The 18,915-nt window shown below is 47.0% G+C and overlaps 1 protein-coding gene across 4 annotated transcripts in view; it reads right to left on the bottom strand.

The window, feature by feature from the left end:
* The window catches only part of Dpf3 (double PHD fingers 3), a 285,974-nt gene that overhangs the window by 109,799 nt on the left and 157,260 nt on the right, over nucleotides 1-18,915 (bottom strand). For all 4 annotated transcript variants that reach the window (XM_031357677.1, XM_031357681.1, XM_031357678.1 and 1 more), the window contains exons 4-5: nucleotides 15,195-15,322; nucleotides 7,915-8,010 (exon numbers count right to left, since the gene is read on the bottom strand). In XM_031357677.1, coding sequence (XP_031213537.1) covers nucleotides 7,915-8,010; nucleotides 15,195-15,322 — 224 coding nt within the window. The remainder of the gene's footprint in view (nucleotides 1-7,914; nucleotides 8,011-15,194; nucleotides 15,323-18,915) is intronic.

The following is an 18,915-nucleotide window of genomic DNA, read 5'->3' on the forward strand; positions in this document are numbered from 1 at the left end:
GCCTTCCTGCAGCCCTTTAGCCTTCTCCTGCTCATTCATTGCTAATGAGGAGTGGTAAACTCCCAGCCACAGAAAGAGCTGGCTGCTGTCTTCAGAGAAAGAGAGGAAGGGTCAGCAGGAGAGGACCATGGCCAGACAGAAGTCTGGGGTGCAGGCCCAGGACCTGCTCTAGAGAAGTGGTAGGAAAGCCCGGGATGGGTTTTCCCACATGTACATACTCACAAATACAAGTGCATATGTCTTACTGAGGACTTTGTTGTAGATGGGCCCAACCTCTAGGCCTTTGGCACTCACTCTTAAAATGCACACATTTCACAAGCAACTCCCCCCCCCTTGGCAAACTATCACTTTTGCCATCTTAGCTTGTCTTTTTCAAAATGATGATGATGAACAGGAAGAAGGAAGAAGAGGAGGGGAAAGAGAAGAAGAAGAAGAAGAAGAAGAAGAAGAAGAAGAAGAAGAAGAAGAAGAAGAAGAAGAAGGAGAAGGAGAAGGAGAAGGAGAAGGAGAAGGAGAAGGAGAAGGAGAAGGAGAAGGAGAAGGAGAAGGAGAAGGAGAAGGAGAAGGAGAAGGAGAAGGAGAAGGAGAAGAAACTCCACCCCCCTCCTGCCACTACCTCCCTGTCCCCATCCCTGCCAGGGATAATCAGTAAAAGCCTCTCTCTTCTTCCCCTTCTTTCTCTTTCTGTTTCTACTCCTTCTTCTCCCCCTTCATCCATCTCTTCCCCTTCTTCCTCCTCCTCCTCCTCTTCCTCCAAACACACTCAATACTCAGTTGAGCACTGCCTATCACCCTGAGGCACTGACAGATATTGGGCCAGGATGCTAAGGGTCACCTTATAGCTCTGGCCTTCCCCACACCTTCTCCATGAAGTGGGAGACTGTTTGACATGCATAGCCAGCAGCCGGTCACAGCCCCTTGGAGCAGGTAAAAGCAAGTCAGGCAGAAAGATAAGGCCACAGCAACACTGGAGGGGGCTCTGCAAGGCTAGCCACTTGTCAAGGCAGGAGATGAGGGGGCAGGCAGAACAGAAGCACAGGGGCTTCTGAGGGAGTCAGCGGGGAGAAAGAACAACCCTGCTGAGAGAGCTCCCTCCTGAGAGAGCAGCCCTTGCTGCTGGGCAGCCCAGTAGGGAGGCCGCACGCTCCCACACTCCCCAAGGCCTTAGTTTGGCAAACAGAGTTAAAGACCATAGGGGCATCTGTGTGTGGAGCTCTCCTGAGACAATGGAACTCTTGATCTCCTGGAAGATGGGGGTTTGACAACTCAGAATCCTGTATGTCCTATTCGAAAGCCCTTCCTAGCCCACCGATGTCCGCTTGAATCCTTTCTTTTTTTCTTCTTCTTCTCTGCTTAGCCAGGGCACTTGCTGTCATCTGGTACCATGTTGTACATGCGTGAGTTTACTTGTTGATTTTTCTATTGGTCTCACAGGAGTCCTGTGTGGGCCAGGTACCTTCCTTCAGCAGTTGTGCGATCACAACAGCAGTCCCCCAGGCAGTGAGCTGACCCTGGCTGTTCTTTATCTATACCCCAATGCTTTTCCTCAAAGGCCATCAGCTGATCCTAAACTCCCCAGGAAAGCCTCCCGGCTGGGGCTCTACCTCCCCACAGCCCAGACTAACGTGTCCTACATGACTACCTGGCCACACAGATAACAGAGATGAGCGTGGGAGCTTGAGGTCATTCACTCCCTCACAGGCCTCCATTGCCGCCTATGACACACTTCTATAGCCAATGGCAGCCTACCACCAACCCACCCATCTCACCCAGACTCAGAATGTGTCTACATCTTTGTTGTCATGGTTTCTTTTATGATCGCCTCTCCTCTGCCATCCACAGGCAATCCACATTTTAGTCCCAACAGTGTTCACCCTCCAAAAATCTTCCTCCCACAATGCTTCAGAGTAAAAACAGTGTTATCTTAAAGTCTGATGGGCCTACATTGAAATTCCAGCTCTATCAGTCAGCTATTCATTACTATAACAAGAAGCCTGAGGTTGGTACTTTCATAAGAAAAAGGGGAATTTGGGCTCATGGATCTTGAGGTGCAACGTATGAGGACTCATCTGGTGATATTCTTCTTGCTACCAAAATCCATAGGCAACACAGAGCATCCCATGGCAAGAAACGGAGAGCCCTCACATACATCTCTTTCAGTCCTTCCGCCTCTTTTTATTGGCCCTCAGGAGAAGCTCTACCCTGACCTTCCCTAATGATCCTAGTAACTTTCCAAAGGCCCATTGTGAATACAACGGTCATCTGGTTTCTGACCTCTCTGCATCTCAACTGACCTTTAAATTTCATCACATGAAGTCTCAGGGAAGCTCAACCCACATCCAAACCACAGATAGCCCCAGCAGGGTCTCACAGAACAAGCTATCCCTCTAAGCCTCAACTTATTCATTTATAAAATGGCAACAGCAGGCCAGATGTGGTGGTGCACATCTGTCACCCCAGCACTCAGGAGACAGAGGCAGAATGAGTATTGCAAGTTTAAGCCAACCTGGTCTACACAGAAAGTTCTAGGCCACTCAAAGCTACTTAAAAAGACTGTGCCTCAATCAATATATACATAAGTAAGTGAATAAATAGATTGGGCACAGAAATATCTCCACAGCACAGCTGTTGAAATGGTTAGGATCAGGAGCCATGCACACAGTTACGCTCACAGGAAGTTATCATCCCCTCTATGCCCATGTGGATCCTCTATGCTCTTGTCGTGTTTGGTTAGCACACAATAAGAAGCCAGGAGACATCTTACGATATCGTGAATCTTACTTAGCACCTCCCCAATTTGAGTCTTTGGTCCTGAGGGGAAAGATGGCATTTTATACTTTATTACAATCCCCTAACACTCTCCTGGGCACACAGCACACAGCTCTTCCACATATATTAGCTCAGATGATTCCTATCAAAGCCCTGTGAGTTGGACCAATCATGATGCTATCCCTGTCTGTCAGTTGGTGCCGGTTCTGAGTGGGCCCATGCCTTTCCAGGTCCCAGAGCCCACGGAAACAGCAGGACAGGTTTCTAGACTCTGACACAGAACTCTTTGGACCTTATTCTCCAAAAGAGAATCCCTCCCTGAGGATGTTCACTGCCCGTTCACACATTGAAGCCATGGCAGCCATGACCATATACCACAGGGTTCTGCCTTACTGGCCATAGAGTGGGCTCAGGAGGGCTCAACTAATTAGTAGGCCAAACCTATTTTAACTCTAACCTGAGCCACTCACATTCTACTGTCAAGCGACTTGGAACTTGAAAACAGTGACCCCTGTTGGTGACCTGAGTTGCAGAGACCCTCAAATTCAGGAGCTCCAGGGTCCTGTGCCCCAAGGAGCAGGAAACGCAGGCACCTGAGAGAAGAGAGAGGAAGCAGAGGCCATGGGTGGGTTCCTTATTCTCCTCAGTTCTGATTTCTTGTCACCTTCCTGCCCTTCTATGGTCTGTATCTTCAAAGATCACTCATACTGGGGACAATGGCCCTAAGGTTTCAAATCCTTCTCGGTTCTTTTGCCATTGAGTTTCCTACAACAAAAAAACCCGGGAACGAGGACAAAGAGACTCCAGTCAAGGGTAGTTCTTCTACAAAAGCTGTTCTCCAGTGGTGTGTCTAAGATGAGCATCAGATCTCTTTTACAAGATAGAGATAAGGCTTAGCTGCTAAGACTACTGTTCCAGAGGACCCAGGTTCAGTTCCCAGCACCAACAAGTGAGCTTACAACCAGGGGATCTGGCGCCCTCTTCTGTCTGCTGAGGGCACCTGTACTCATCTGCACTTAACCACATACACATAATGAAAAATGAGTATTTTTTTTTAACAAAAGCCACTCTTCTGGTATCATTAAAGAATCTTCTGCCCTTTTCATTCTCACTTCCTCCTGAGTATACAGTGGGGCCTTCCAGAGGCTGCATGACATTTGATGGGGCTTCCGGTGTGCATTTGTATATTCATGAGCTACATTCATAAGCTGAGCTCTGTCTTAATTTCTAATACAGCAAACCATTAGTGAAATTACTGTTACCTGCCATACCCGGACAATAGCTTTCAAGAGCTGTCAGTATTTGTTAAGGGTGTAAAGAATTCTAGAAGCAGAGAAAGAAAGGGAGGGAGCTCTACTAGCTCGCCATTGAAAGCATGGTCTTCGGACCAGCGACTCGCAGGAGCTTGCCATCCAGGTAAGACCTCATCCCCATATCCCAGAACTATCACGTCTGAATTTGCTTGTTAGCAAGACTCCTGGCGTCTTCCTGTGCACGTACAAGCACACAAATGCTGGGCTGTATCACGAGTGTAAGAGTAATTACTAATTTGATTGATTGGTTATTTGATTTACTGATGACTGACTGATAATACAAATTCACAGGAACTTCATCAATTTCTTATGTTACAGTTATCAAAGGCCCACTTATTAATTGTTGGGCATAAACTGTCCTCTCCCCCTCCCAGATAAGATATAGTATTAAAACTCAGAAAGTCACCCACTTCACTTGCAATATCCTTCTTTATCTACCCTTCATTAGGCATTCAAATTTGGTGGTGTGTTGTTACTCCCAACTAATTGATGAACAAACTGAGGCCCAGATCACAGAAGTTACGTGATTCACCCCAAAGAATCATGCAGGAGGTGGTAGAGCTAAGATTGGTGCTCTCAGGGTAGAAGTTAAGACAAAGGAAACCCAAAGGAGACTCACTGCCAAAGCCTTGGCCCCCTTCATGTTTATGGAGTATCAGAGTAGCGGGGATCTTGTCAGTGGCCTGTAGGGTAGAGGAGCTGGGCTCCTCCGCATTCCCAATAAGCTCCCAGGTGAGACAGAGGCTATAGTCCAAAGTACCCCAGGAGAGGTCAGACCCCATGTGGTTGCTCTCCAGTGGTCAGAAAGTTCTAGCAACAGCTGACAACCCCTGTAAAAGCTTAGGGCTGTGAACAAGGCGGCTTCCCGCAGTTGTTCAGCCCAGAGACTCACTCATACACCTCTGCTTCCTCCATGGCTCTCAGCATGGTGATGTGGCCACAGCATCACCATACAGCCTGGAGCCATTAGCTGTCACCCAATCATGAAGTTCAAATATGACTTTTCTTCCCACTGCCCTTGTTCAATTCATCATTCAGCCTAATAGGGTCCCAGGCCAGGCAGGACCCAGTGGGGAAAAAGCACAGATCTATGTTCAAATTCTTTCTTTCTGACCAGATTGAGCAAGTTGCTTAACCTTTCTAGAATACCAATCCACTCTTGTATGGCCACTTCTTCCAGTCACTGGGTTTTTTGTTTGCTTGTTTGTTTTTGTTTGTTTGTTTGTTTTTTAAATGAGATAGGCTAGCTGGGAGTATAGCTCAGTGCTTAACAACCAGCTAGCACATTTAAACCCAAGTTCAGCCCTGGCACTCCAAAAATGATAAAAATAAAAAACATTTTAACTAAATGTAACAAAACATGTTACTGTTAAAGTTAACAGTGAGGTCTTCTACATTCTTTTTTTATCCAAAGCTATGAGAATATGGTACATATGTTACATTTTGAGCACCCTACAGTCTGGACTAGTGTGGACCAGGTAGTCATGTGTTGTTAGCCACTGCTAACAATGAGTTGTTGGAAATAGAGAGTACAGAACATAAAGCACCAAGCACAGCATCATGGCTCTCTATAATGGGCTCACTCCAGAGCCCTTCACTCTGCCTGGGTTTGAGTGAGTATAAGAGCCAGTGGGTGCTGTCACTTCTGACACTTCAACATAAAAGACACTCAGTCCCTACTCACTAATGGGGAGTTCCATCTTCCACACTCATGCCAGGAGTACCTGGACTGTTTTCCTCAATGTACTCTACAAAGCCTGGCAGGGGCACAGGAGAGGTGGAAGCAGGTTGAGAGGTACACAGCTCTTGGCATTCACAACAGGCATGGAAACTCCATGCCCTTGGGATCCTTCAGTGATGGAATAGGCGTGTCTACGCGCACACACACACACGCACACACACACACACCAGTGAAATAATATGGCCAAGCAAGTTCATCCAGAGCCACAGAAGACCATCAGTAAAACCACGATGAGCGACATCGTAAGAGAGAGAGCAGGCTAGCAGCAGTAAATCTGGATCAGTGTGAACACCACTAAAGGCAGAACAGCCCAGCAGTGTACACCCCTGACGTGATAAGGAGCACGCGTCACAACCCAGGAAGGATGCGCGGCCCTCAAAATAGATACACGCATGCACACAACGAGATCCTGAACTCACTCAAGTCTCCAAGCAACCGAAGACCCTTGACCCACAGAGAATGTGATCCACGACACCCGGTGGATGCCTGAACCCCAGAGAGTACTGAGCCCTATAATTGAATGCCTTGTCCATTTGAATTAAGAGCTTATTAAAATGGGTCATGGCCATAATCTTTGACCTTCTGGGATGAAGCAGCCAAAATAGCACAAATCCCTCTCTCCTTCACAATTTCAGAGAAGGTTCATACTCACTATAGAGTTCACCAACCTTAACATACAACATTTTCCTTAAAACTTAAATGGAGAACCTCTGCTTTTTCACTTCAAGGAGACTATTAATGGGCTCTTTGGGTCTATCTGAACTGTCGGTATTGTTACTATTGCACTTCTAGGCTAGTAAGTATAATGAGGGTTATGCGAACCTGAGTATAACAGTCCTACCAGTCTATCTGACATGACAACTAGTAGATAACTAACAGGCATGTAGCAAATACAGAGTGGATACACTGGGCAAGGGTAGTATGTATTAAAGCAAAGCATATTTGTGCTGCATATAAAAATGCATAATAGAGATACACTGGAATTTATAACAACATGTATAGAATCTACTTTCAAATACTCCAGTGGCAAACAAACACACAAACCAATAATAAGTAGGAGAAAAGACTGCACAAGACAAAATTCTGGAAATATTGGTCATTGATAAAGATGCTAGCAGCCCCATAAAACTGTACCATCAGATAGATGCCCTACCCACACTGATACGCATTTTAGACCACAGTGTAGCCAGCGCTAAAGTTCATGCAATCACCTGGGAAGTTGCTTATAATATAGTGCAAAGGTGTGATCCCAAGCCTAATAACTGAGCACAAGTCCTGGGCATCTAATTTTAGTAATGACTCTCCGTGGTACTACTGTGTACAAAACACAAGCTTACAATAATTACCAGTGGGCCAAAACCCACATGGCTCACAGGACTGACTTCTCTCCCACAGCAAGGAGAGGATCCTACCTAGAGCTGATAGGAGCTAGACCCTCAAGCCCTCAAGTGGATTTTCCTGTGAAGAGGCACAGTCCTCCCCTGGAGGTCCCTCTCCACCTAGGTACCATGATGCCCTTAGATATCACTGAAAGTGAGCACAGAACACTTTGCCAAACAAAAGAACCCTGGAGAACCAAATAGAATGTCCAAAAACATGGTCCTGGTCAGCTCCATTCCCCCTTAGGAACCAGCCAGTGTTTTCCTTCTTCCCACCTCTGACCCCTCCCTAGTTCATCTCAGAGCCACATGCCTCTTAAGTTCATGCCAAATCCATTCAGGGGACAGTCAGCCACAGTCTGTCTGCTTCTAGCAGGCTTCCACTCTCTCTGCCTGCCCATGGAAGCATGTCCCAAAGCAGGTGTCCTGATCCTGTCATTCTCGAAAAACCTCAGGAATGACAAGGCAAGAATTTTCATGATGGAGTCTTGAAAACTTCTCCTTGCCTCCACTCTACCACTCCAAACCCCTCGGAGCATCCTCTGCTTCCTCTCCTTCCCCTTGTCAGCTCTGGACTTTGCAGGCATGCCTGGCCTAGGGCTCCTCCAGCATCTCCTCAGAGCTCTAAGTAAGCCCACAAGCTGTGTCTAGCCAGGTACGGAGGAGACTAGACTCAACATGAACTCCTCCCTCGGAACCTCACCCCGCTCACCCGTCCTCTGGTCCTGTTCTTGCGCTTCGGAATATCTTCTTCCAAGTCCTCCTCTTCGTTCCCTTCTTCTACATTTTCATCATTTTCCAAAACCCTCTGAAATGACAAGAGAGCCCAACACAAGAGTTGAGAGATGAAAGGCAACCATGAGGACCATCAAAGAGCAGTTTGGGGATATTCTGGGGTTTTTTGTTCTTCAGCAAAGCAAGGGTGCAGCTGTTGCCTAAGAGTTTGAAGTCTCAGTGGAAGCAGCACTCTTTCAAGCCCTCAGGCCCCTTCCAGTCAAATTATCCCAGCACGATGACCTTTCTCAACTCTTTCACCACTCCCAACCCCAAAAAAGAGGTTTTTGGCAAGAGCAAAAGGATGCTTTTCTACACGGGGCCAGGTTACTTACTCAAAACTTACTGTCTTTAATACCATGTGTTCTTTTGTTTCTAAAGAGCTACCTCAGAACATAAAAAGCCATTTCTCCTTCTCTGCCATTGTGAAGCTCTGACTTGCTGGATGAAAGCAAGGAACTCCTTGTCAGGCTGGCAGGAATACAACCTTAATGTGCTGCTGGTAATAATCCACTGTGGGGTTGTTTTTAAGGAAAATAAATGTCCAGCAAGGCATTAGTGGCACATGCCTGTAATTCCAGAATTGGAGGAGCAGGAGTTCAAGGTCACTCTCAGTTACAGAGTAAATCTAAGGCTTGCCAGGGTTATGGGTGAGAAAAAAGAGGCAAGCAGACAGACAGATGCATGCATGTATGCACACCCACAGATAGATGGACAAACTGGTAGATGAACAGATGGCAGAATAAAAGTATTCCATCACAGCACATCACTTTAAATTTTTTGGCTTTAAGAACTAATCAAGCTTTAGTTCATAAATTCAAAGGAGGCCTCTCTAATATCCCTCAGAACATGGCAATACAAGAGCCCATTTCCATCTTAAAGGTGCATAAACTGAGGCTGCAAACAGTTTTGACCGTTCACAATCATCCCAGGAAAGCCACGACCAGAGCAAGATCGGATTGGTGAGCTTCTGAGCTTCACGCTCATTCGCCCTCCCTTGCTACTGGCGTCAGCTGCAGGAGCAGTAGATGAAGAAATAGGCTTGGAGCCCAGGAGAGGCCAGCGACCAGCTTTTCATGGGCTCACTGATGTAACTTTGAGTGATACAATGTTTTGTGCCTCTTCTTCTTTTTGTTTTTGCTTTTTTTTTTTTAAAGATTTATTTATTTATTATATGTAAGTACACTGTAGCTGTCTTCAGACGCACCAGAAGAGGGCGTCAGAACTCATTATGGGTGGTTGTGAGCCACCATGTGGTTGCTGGGATTTGAACTCATGACCTTCTGAAGAGCAGTCGGTGCTCTTACCCACTGAGCCATCTCACCAGCCCAGCTTCTTCTTATCCAATTAAAAACCAGCAACTCTTTGACTCTACAACTATTTTTCCGATGCTGATTACAAGTAGACACTAAGTCAAGCTATAAGCAAATGGCTACAATCCTGGCCTCATGCAGACTTTAAAGTGTACTAAAAGGAAGACAAATTTAAATAACATATATAACAGTTTAACACACTGTTGTCATGATTGTGAGAAGTAAGTTCAAGGCTCTATGAAAGGGTTCGCCAAGGGGACTTGGCCTGATCTGAAGGTCACAGGAGGCTTTCTTGAGGCTGGGACAAAAGAACAAGGAGATGTGGAGAGTGAGCAAAGGATGGATGAGAGCAACTTAAGACACTTTTGACTTCACAGGAGAAGGATGGATGAGAGCAACTTAAGACACTTTTGACTTCACAGGAGAAGGGTTACGTGTGATAACGGGTGGGCTTAGGCAGGTTCTGGGTCACCAAGAGCCGGTGAAGCAGTTAGAGGACTGTGGCTTATTCAGTGGGGAGAAAGACTGTGGTGGGACCAGTGCTCAGTGGCTTGGGGAAAGATGATGAGGGCAAGGCTAGAGAGGTGCCATTATCATGTAGCGCAGGGCCTGCCACGTGGGTTAGTGGTGAGGAAGTCACACCGACTATGAAAAAGGCTCAGAAGGCGGTATGCACCGCCCATGCAGTCTGACGTCACTATTACTGCTCAAATGGTCACCAAGACAGCAATGCCTCTGTGAGTTTGTCTTTAGAGTGGGAAGCCCAAGAGGGAGTTACCAGAACATCCCACTCCAGACACATCTTCTAGGTTGCTGCTGGTCACCTGATCCTTCCAAAGGACACAAAACATTCCCCATGACTTCTCTCCCTTCTCTGGTTGTCTCGGGGAAGCCATGAGAATTCCCCCCATCGGATCATATATGTGGCTCCCAGTTCATTAGACTGGTTAGAAAGGTTTAGGGAGTGTGGCCTTGTTGGAGGAGGTGTGTCGTTGGGGGTTAGGCCTTGAGATTTCAAAAGTGCATGCCAAGCCTAGTGCCTCTCTCTCTGCTTGTGATCAGGATGTGAGCACTCTTGCTACTCCTCCATCACCCTACCTACCTGCCTGCCTGCCTGTCTCCCTGTCTGCCTGCCTGTCTGCCTGCCACCATGCTCCCTATCATTATAGTCATGGAATAACCCTCTGAAACTGTAAGTGTGTCCCCCATTTAAATGCTTTCTTCTATAAGTAGCCTTGGTTATGGTGTTTCATCACACAATTAGTAGCCCTTACTAAGACACAACATTATAGATAGCTCAGCCAACCTTCAACATCAAAGAGAAATGTCCTTGTCTGCTGAACATGGCCTCTGGCCCATCAGTAGGAGATGTGGACTAAGGTCCAGAGCACACTCCTTGGCTTCCTGACCTTAAAATGAGGTTACTAGTCAATCCAGGCAAGACCAGATCAGATGCTCTACCACCCTGGGTAAAAAAAAAAAAAATCATAGAATGACTATGAGGTAGCACTGTGGCTACTGCTGTTGATTGTATCTTGCATACTTTCCAAGCCTTGAAGTCATTTAATCATGGCAAGCTCCAAGTGCTAGTATCTAAAGGTCATTGCCTCTGGCTTCTCGGTAGAGTTCTGATGCCCCTGTCATATTTCATGATAAGGAATTTGTTACACACAACATGAATTCTAGACTGGAAGGTTAATTTAAAAAGAAAAAAAAAAAAGGTGACCACCACTGGGCTGGTCCCCTAAGTGTCTTACAGTCTCTTGGTCCAGGAGCAAGCTGATTTCTCCCTTGAGTTTCCATCACACTTGCCATCAGCGTGTAACTCTAGAAGTCTGAGTCTAAAACGCTGGCCTCTGATACACAGCCCATTGTCTTTATTTCCTACCATGCAGCCCTGGACTCCAGAGCCTATCTACCCAACTCAGGAGCTCCTAACAAACAAAGCCTGAGCCAGGACTCAGGTGGCTGAGCAGGGAGATTCTGGAGGGAGGAGTGAAGAACAGGGGACAGCCAACATAACAGACATCCTCTATACCACCCTGTTACACAGGGGCAGCCCTGTCCACAGACATCTGAAGAATAAACACATTTGAAAAGAGCATTTCCTACTGTTATCCTAAATAGCCTTTAGTGAGCTGTAATGATGGTTTGTGCTTGTTTTCAATAGTAAAGGGGAAGGGAGAAAGGAAGGAGAGATGGGGAGGGAGGGAGGACAGAATCTCTTATCCTCTCCACTGCTGTCTGCTCTCCATGCAGAGCACGAAGAGGAGGGATCTTTATGAAATCTAAATTCACTTCCCTGATCAAAACCCTCCAAATGGCTTCCTTTCCATCTCATATGAGGCCAAAAGCCACAACGACTAGGTCTCCAGAGGCCTAAAGGGTCTGGCTCCTGCCCACCTGTCCCACCTCCCCACCCTCACCTCCACCCCACTCCCACCCCAAGTACTGTCCTCAGACCACAGGGCCTTCTATCTGCTCACTGGACAAGATGGGCACTGACCTGTCTCTGAGCTGTCACTCCGGGGATCTCACATCGCTGGCTCCTGTCATCCCACAGGACTGCAGCTAAAACCCATGTCCCTTAGGATATTCATTGCCTAGGCTTAGTCCCTTCTTCAACTCTGCTTCCTCCTACTGGCTTTCATTAATCCAAAACTCCAATTCTCTTACGTGTTCGATTGCTTTTCTAACTGTGTGTCACACTGGAATTAGAGTAGTCCTCAGCTCCTACCGTTCCATGTTCAAAACAGAATGCCCATCAGCTGAGAGCACACACAAATCAATGCATTAAAAGTTAAGGGAAAGGCACACAGTTGACTTATTATATATGTAGTTCTGCAATGGCAAGTCAGTAAGAACTTAAACTCAAGTGGCTTGTGGTCTCATTTCAGCATCCTACAGCCCAGGCAGTACAGTTGCACGTTGTGCGCCTGCAGCCACACAGCTAACACCAGGGCTGATGCAATAATGGTGATACAATGACAGCATATATCCTGGCCCAGGGACACATGAAGGCGACTCAGACTCGCTGCCAGCTTTACAGAAGAGCAGCTATGTGTCCATGTGTATCCAGGCTTCTGAGCACTGACTCTGTATCAACCACTGGTCCTGTCGAAGTATACCAATGAGGTAAAAACTCTAACAGGGCCATAAGTAACACAAAGATGATGCACCTTGCTTCGAATGCTACAGGTCCACGCACAGAGGCTAATGCATGACCAGCTAAACACACAATGCCAAGAAAGAAAGCGAGAAGTGTCTCAAACCCCTGAGCTAAAAAGAGGCCACTCCAGCTGTCGAGGACGGAGAAAGGTTTGATGAGGGAGGTGGTGCTAGGGCCTGACCTAACCACTAAATGCATTCAGTGGAAGTGGAAGAAAACATACACCAGCAGACCAGAGGCACAGAGGAAGAAGGCTGAGGAAGAGAGACTGCGGATGAACACTAGCCTAAAGCAGAGCGGAGAGGCCTAAGGAGGCCATGTCTACCACGCTGGATCTATTTAGTGGAAACAAAAGATCTATTAGGAAGGAGTTGGCACAAGCAGAGCTGTGCTTAGGACTAAAGTAACAAAGCAGGGCATGGGAGATGAGTGGGGGGGAGGGTGGTCAGAAACAAGGGCCCCAGTCCCCTCAAGCAGGTATTTATGATGTACCTACTATGTGTCCAGCTGGGTTTGTGTGTTTAAGATGTACTAGTGAGCAAGGTAGGCAAGGGGGAGAGGGATAGTTACATTTACACCAGGGAAATAAACAATCATAAAAACTAAAATTCAAAGAATACTAGATGGTGCTAAGTGCAATATGAAAAAAAAAAAGACAGACAGAGAGAGGGGGGAAAGAAAGAAAGAAAGAAAGAGAGAGAGAGAGAGGGAAGGAAGGAAGAAAGGAAGGAAGGAAGGAAGGAAGGAAGGAAGCTGAAAACAGGGACAAGTTGGGTGTAGGGAATGGTATTACGCACAGTGGTCAGGGCACCCAAAGGTGAGATGGGAGCCCCATATGTCTGGGGAAGGACTTCGCAAGTAGAGCAAACAATCTGAGAGAGGCAAGAGCCTTCACTCAGGCGTGAGCAGCTGAAGAAAGAGTTCCTTCCCTTCTGGCCATTTATTCTCTCAAAGGAATAGTGCTCAGCATTGGAAGGAAATGAGCTACGACATCATGAAAAGTCATGGAGGATGAATCTGTGCGTGCCCTGTGACAGAAGCCAGTTGGAAAAGGCTACCCGTGTAGCCAAGACTATGGGGGTGGGAGGACAGACAGAAGGAAGACTATGGGGTTGGGAGGACAGACAGAAGGAAGACTATGGGGTTGGGAGGACAGACAGAAGGCTGTAGCTGGGAATGGAAACAGAGGGGATGAGTATCAGGGCACCGTTGGTGTGGAGCAGTGAAATTTTCTTGTCTTACACTGCGCAGGGTGGACTCTGATCATTGTACATTTGTCCAAGCACACAGCACAGAGCACGCCAAAAGTGAACACTAACATAAACTGTGGATTCTGGGGGAGAAAAGCCTGTCCACTGACAGATACACATGTGGGCTTGTTGCTAATGGGGGAGGCTAAGCTGGAGGGTTAGGGGAGGTGAAAAATCTCTCTACTTCCCTCTCCCTTTTGCTATGAACCTAAAATCACAGGTTTTTAAAAGTGATCTTTGTCTTTCTGGGCATGAGCAGAGAAACCATTGAGAAGGCAACTAAGTAACTCAAGCCAGGGAAGGGGGGATGGGTGATCAGGGCCTCAGGAGAGGTATGGGACCAGGGGCTACTCCAATTCCCACTGAAGACAGTCAGACAGGATTGCGGCCACAGGGGATGCTGGTGGGAAACTGACAGAGTGTGCCTAAGTCTGCGGTGGCTGAGTTCAAACTAGCAGCAATCTCCATGGGGGCTATAGCTTGTGGAAAGCGAGGAGGAGCAAACACATCCGGTGGTGGGTGGCAACTAAGTGAAAAGGATTTGACTTTTCATCTTAACATTGGAAAGGCAGAAGCAGCCAGCCTCAGATTCACCTAGCGTCTCTAAGGAAAGCCAGCTCCATCCATGTTGGTATGAGCAAGACAGACAATGAACACGCCACAGTCCCTGACACACAGATATTTACAAAGCACCAAAACAGAATTTGTTGTTGTTGTTGTTAATGAAGATTTTTAATAAACTAGTGAACCAATTAAATCAAATGTTAAATTGGATATTAAAATGCTATGAGATGTATGACAAAATATAAAGATTTAATATACAAATGTAATCAAAATATAATTTAATTATGCTTAATTATTAATATTTTATCAGAGTTAACTGATATTATTGTAACATGTTGTGCCCCCTGTAGTTTTAGATAGGAGGGGTGTGAGACACACTGAGGGTGATAAATGATAGGTGTGTGTCCTCACAGTGATGTCTCAGAGCTTTACAGGTGGTGGACACAGAGGATAAGAGGACACATGAGGATCAAAGCAACTGTCCCTGCCCGGGGGGGGGGGGGGGTGTCATGGGGGAGAGGTGACTAAGCTGGCTTTGGAGGATGGGTAGAGAGTGCTGAGAAAGGCTGTGAGATAATATGGTGAGGTAGAGCTCAGACTGGGGTGTGAGGTAAGGAGCAGAGGTGAGACAGAGGTCCCACCAGCCACAAAGGCAAGGACTCAGTCAGTCTATCCTGTTCTCAGTATGCCTTTAGGACTCTGCACAACCCAGTGCGTAGCAGATGTGTTCTGAGTACAGATACCAGGAAACCAGAGAGAGGACCAGATGTGAGGAGACAATGATTGCTCCTGAGGTAGAGGGATGCTTTTAATTCAGGAGCTCTAAGCTTCCTGGCAACAGTGTCACAAGGACCCCACAGAGGCACAGAGGCAGCAGGTGGTAGTGGGGGGGGAGGGGTGCTCCCTCGGCTGGTGTGAGTACCTGTATCTCCTGGATGCTTTCCTCTTCTCTGGCATCCACCTTCTTCTCCACTCCCTCACCACGAAGCAAGGCTTCCAGGGTGGTACTCTCAGAGGTAAAACCATCTTTCTTCAGGGGCAGTTCTACTTCTGGAAAACAAAGACAAACGGACAGGTCAGGTCCCCAGAAGCAGGTAAAACAGGAAGGGCAATCCTTGGGAACCAGGATGAAGGGCCCAGAGTTCTTGGGAAGAACGTAAACGGTCTATGCTATCGCCTCCTGACAAGCAGGATCATGGAATACTGGAGTTGGGTTTAGCTTCTCCACCACTCCACAGTCCCAGAGATGGACCTAAATCCTGCTCACTCCCTGGGACAAGCTGAGGCAGAACAGAGAGGCTGCCCTCTAGATGTAGGAGCAGACTACCTGAGTCTCTGAGTGGCTTCTGCCAGTCTTGGGGTTTGACTCTGAGCATAATTCTCAAGGAGCCTGGAGCCCAATTCTCCATCTATAAAGAGGAGTAACAGTGCCCAGAACCACAGTTTTTGAAAACACTCAAGCACACCAACAATGACTGGCTACTATCGTCTTCAAAGTCTCCCCTTGGGTGTGCTGGCTGCCCCACTCTGCTTTGTTCCATAAAGAGCTATCAGCCTCAGAGAGGCTGCTCTCACAGGGAAGTAGAGGCCCCAAACCAATGCAGAAAGAGTGCCATTAACACCCGACAGGCACCAGAGCAGCAGAGTAGAAGGCCATTGTCATGCCCAGAGGAAACGGTGACAAGAGTTTCAGTGTTCCCAAACCCAGAGAAATCAGTTAAGTAGGGCATTTCTCTACAGACATTAGGAGTTATCTTGCTGGGACCTGTGAGTCAACGGGTGCTATAGTTTGGACTTTGAAGCTCCCATTCTCCTCAAAGCTTGTGTATTCAAAGCTTGGTTCCTGAAGTGGCACTACTGAGAGATGAGGGGACCTTTCTCAGAGAGAGATAGGTACTAGTGGAAAATGTCCTTAGATTATTAGGGAATATCCATGAAAAAGATTTACAACCCTGGTCTCTTCCTCCCCTCTCTCTTTCTGGTCACGAGGCAAGCAGTTTGCTCCAGGCACACCCTCTCCACCACTGGCATCAAGAGAAGGTCCCAAAACAGGTGTGCCTACCCATGGACTAGAATCTTGAAAACAGTAAGCCAAAGTAAACTGTTCTCTTTAAAGTCGTAGAAGGTGACTCTAGTCTACTATGTTCTACTATAGTCACAGAAGGCCATTACAGTCAGAGAGGTGGAGGAACCCTGCCCCTGAGAGACCAAAGAGAGTTTCTGACTCTTCGCCAAGGTGTCCACAATTGGTAAGGAATTTTAATTTAAGAACAGAAAACAAAGGTATAAGGGATCATAATTTGACTTTCTAAATAATTTTCCTCCAACCTCTCCTTGATCCTGGCCCTCTACACACACATACACACACACACACACACACACACACACACACACACACACACACATATTAGATGTGTGGTCCATGCAGCTAAATGGCTCTAGTGAAACCAATCTCTCATTAAAGCAGGGATCATTGACAGCAGTGTGGATAGTCCAAAGGGAAGGAGGGCTGGTGACAGGGCCAAGGGAGCCACCCCACTGCCGCTCCCAGAGAGACAGAGGGAGAGTCCTTGCAGAAGTCCCACACAAGACTGGGGCTAGATGCATAGGAGATCAGAGCCTGGGAAACCAAGAACCAATCACGCAAGCGCTGCCTCTTCCAACTCCTCTCTCATTGGCCAGCTCCAAGCCAGAGCCTGTGTGTAAGGGGCTGAGCTTCTGTGGCCCGTGAAAGTCAGCTTTTCCAGGACACAGATCCCAGCGAGGACAGTGAGAACATTTAGAAGGGCTAATGGAAACAGGTGGTGCCAATCACAGCTCGCCTGCCAGGCTCACCAGGCTCACCAGGCTCACCAGATTCCATTGGAATCCAACTGCCATCTCCTCCACCAAAACACTCGGGAGACAGAGGCCATTCCAGCATCCATTACAACTGAAGAAATATGTCTGGGAGTGGCTAGTCCCCAGAAAAAGTTGGAGAAAGAAGTATCTGAAGTCTCTTTTGATAACTTTCAGAGAGAAAGAGGGGGGGAGGGAAGGAGGGAGGGAGAGAGGAAGAGAGGGAGAGAGGAAGAGAGGGAGAGAGGAAGAGAGGGAGAGATATCTATACCCAACATGAACTACTATCAGGGCCAACAAGATGGCTCCGTGGGCCAAGCATGATGACTTGAGTTCAATCCCCAGTGGAAATAAAAAACTAACTCTCAGGTTATCATCTGACATCCACATGTATGTCACATCTCACATATACTCACATGCACATAAACACACACACACATGTAATAAAAAAGAAAAGATAACAAGTGGATCAACCACCAGTGAAAGTTTACTTATCATCTATCTGACCAATAAATATCTATTGGGCACTGTCATGTGGCAACCACTGTGCTGGAACCAGACACACAGGAGGTGGTCAAATAACGAGAGAACTCCATTTTGGAATGATTTGAATATATAAATGTTAACTGTAAGGCATGTGTGATGAAGTTACAATTAAGTTGAGTGTCAGAATCAACTGTGTGCTCTAATGAGCCCTCTCTGATGATATATTCTCCCTCCCCTCCCCGCCTCTAGTCTTTCTGACTTCCAAATGTCTAATCTCAAATAATTAAGGTGTGTCGCCTTGTGCCCTGTCCTCAAACAGCTGGCCTTCAAACTTCTAATAATCTTATGCGTATATTTGACGTTTATCCTTTAGACTTCGACAATAAGTGTATCTGATTTCCAGGATGGAGCAATATTTTACAGCAGGAAAGTTTTGATCATTGAATCCAATTATAAGGAAGCCACTGTAGCTCAGAAAAGTTAAGCAAGTTCTGCAAGAGTGCCCAGCAGTCAAGTAAGCAATCATGACCTTTCAAGACGATGTAAAGATCAGGACAAGAATCCCAACTCCATATAATCTTATCAGTGAACAGCAAGCCCGGATGAAGCCCAGACGCTGCTTTGGTGACACCAGGCACAAGCAGAGGACATGGTATGGTAAAGCAAGAACACCAAACGTGCACAAGCTATTACTGCCAGATACCCCCTAATTCCCATCACACACAGAGTGGAGATTTATCCCATTTTACAGATGAAGCAGCTCAGTTTAGGGAGGTTTAGAACGAGCTTAATACCACAGGACTGGGAAGGGACAAAGTCCAGCCTCTGGACCCTTCAGCCTAATCGTTCTAGCAGGGTGGCTCTTCCACCAGCCCCTTCTCTATTCCTAGAGAGAGGAAAGGTTTTTTTCCAGAGCTGTGTGCATTCCACTGCATCCCTAGACTCTCCCAGTGGTCCTCAGATTTCAGGATGAGAGACTCATCTCTGCTAAAGCTGCAGGCAGTTTGCAGCATGGTGCTGAGCTCTGCTCCATGAGAGCATCTCTGGAGCTCTCCGCTCTCAAGAAACCAAATCCCACAACCTATGAGGGATTTTCAGTAGACTATGAACTTCCTCCTCCTGCCTGCCATTCATCCTCCCCCCCACCCCCCACTAAATATGCCTCTATCTTGTCTTCTCTCATTCAGTCTATACTAGATCCTCTTTAACTGGACTGGTTGGCATGCACGAGGTAAAACTCAAGAGAGAAAATGGAACCATAGTGGTGAGAATGCAGTGGGCTCCCTGGCACATGAAAGGCTCCAAGGGATAGCCAGTGA

This window comes from Mastomys coucha, unplaced genomic scaffold, assembly GCF_008632895.1.
Source record: "Mastomys coucha isolate ucsf_1 unplaced genomic scaffold, UCSF_Mcou_1 pScaffold6, whole genome shotgun sequence".
NCBI classification, from domain to species: Eukaryota; Metazoa; Chordata; class Mammalia; order Rodentia; family Muridae; genus Mastomys; species Mastomys coucha.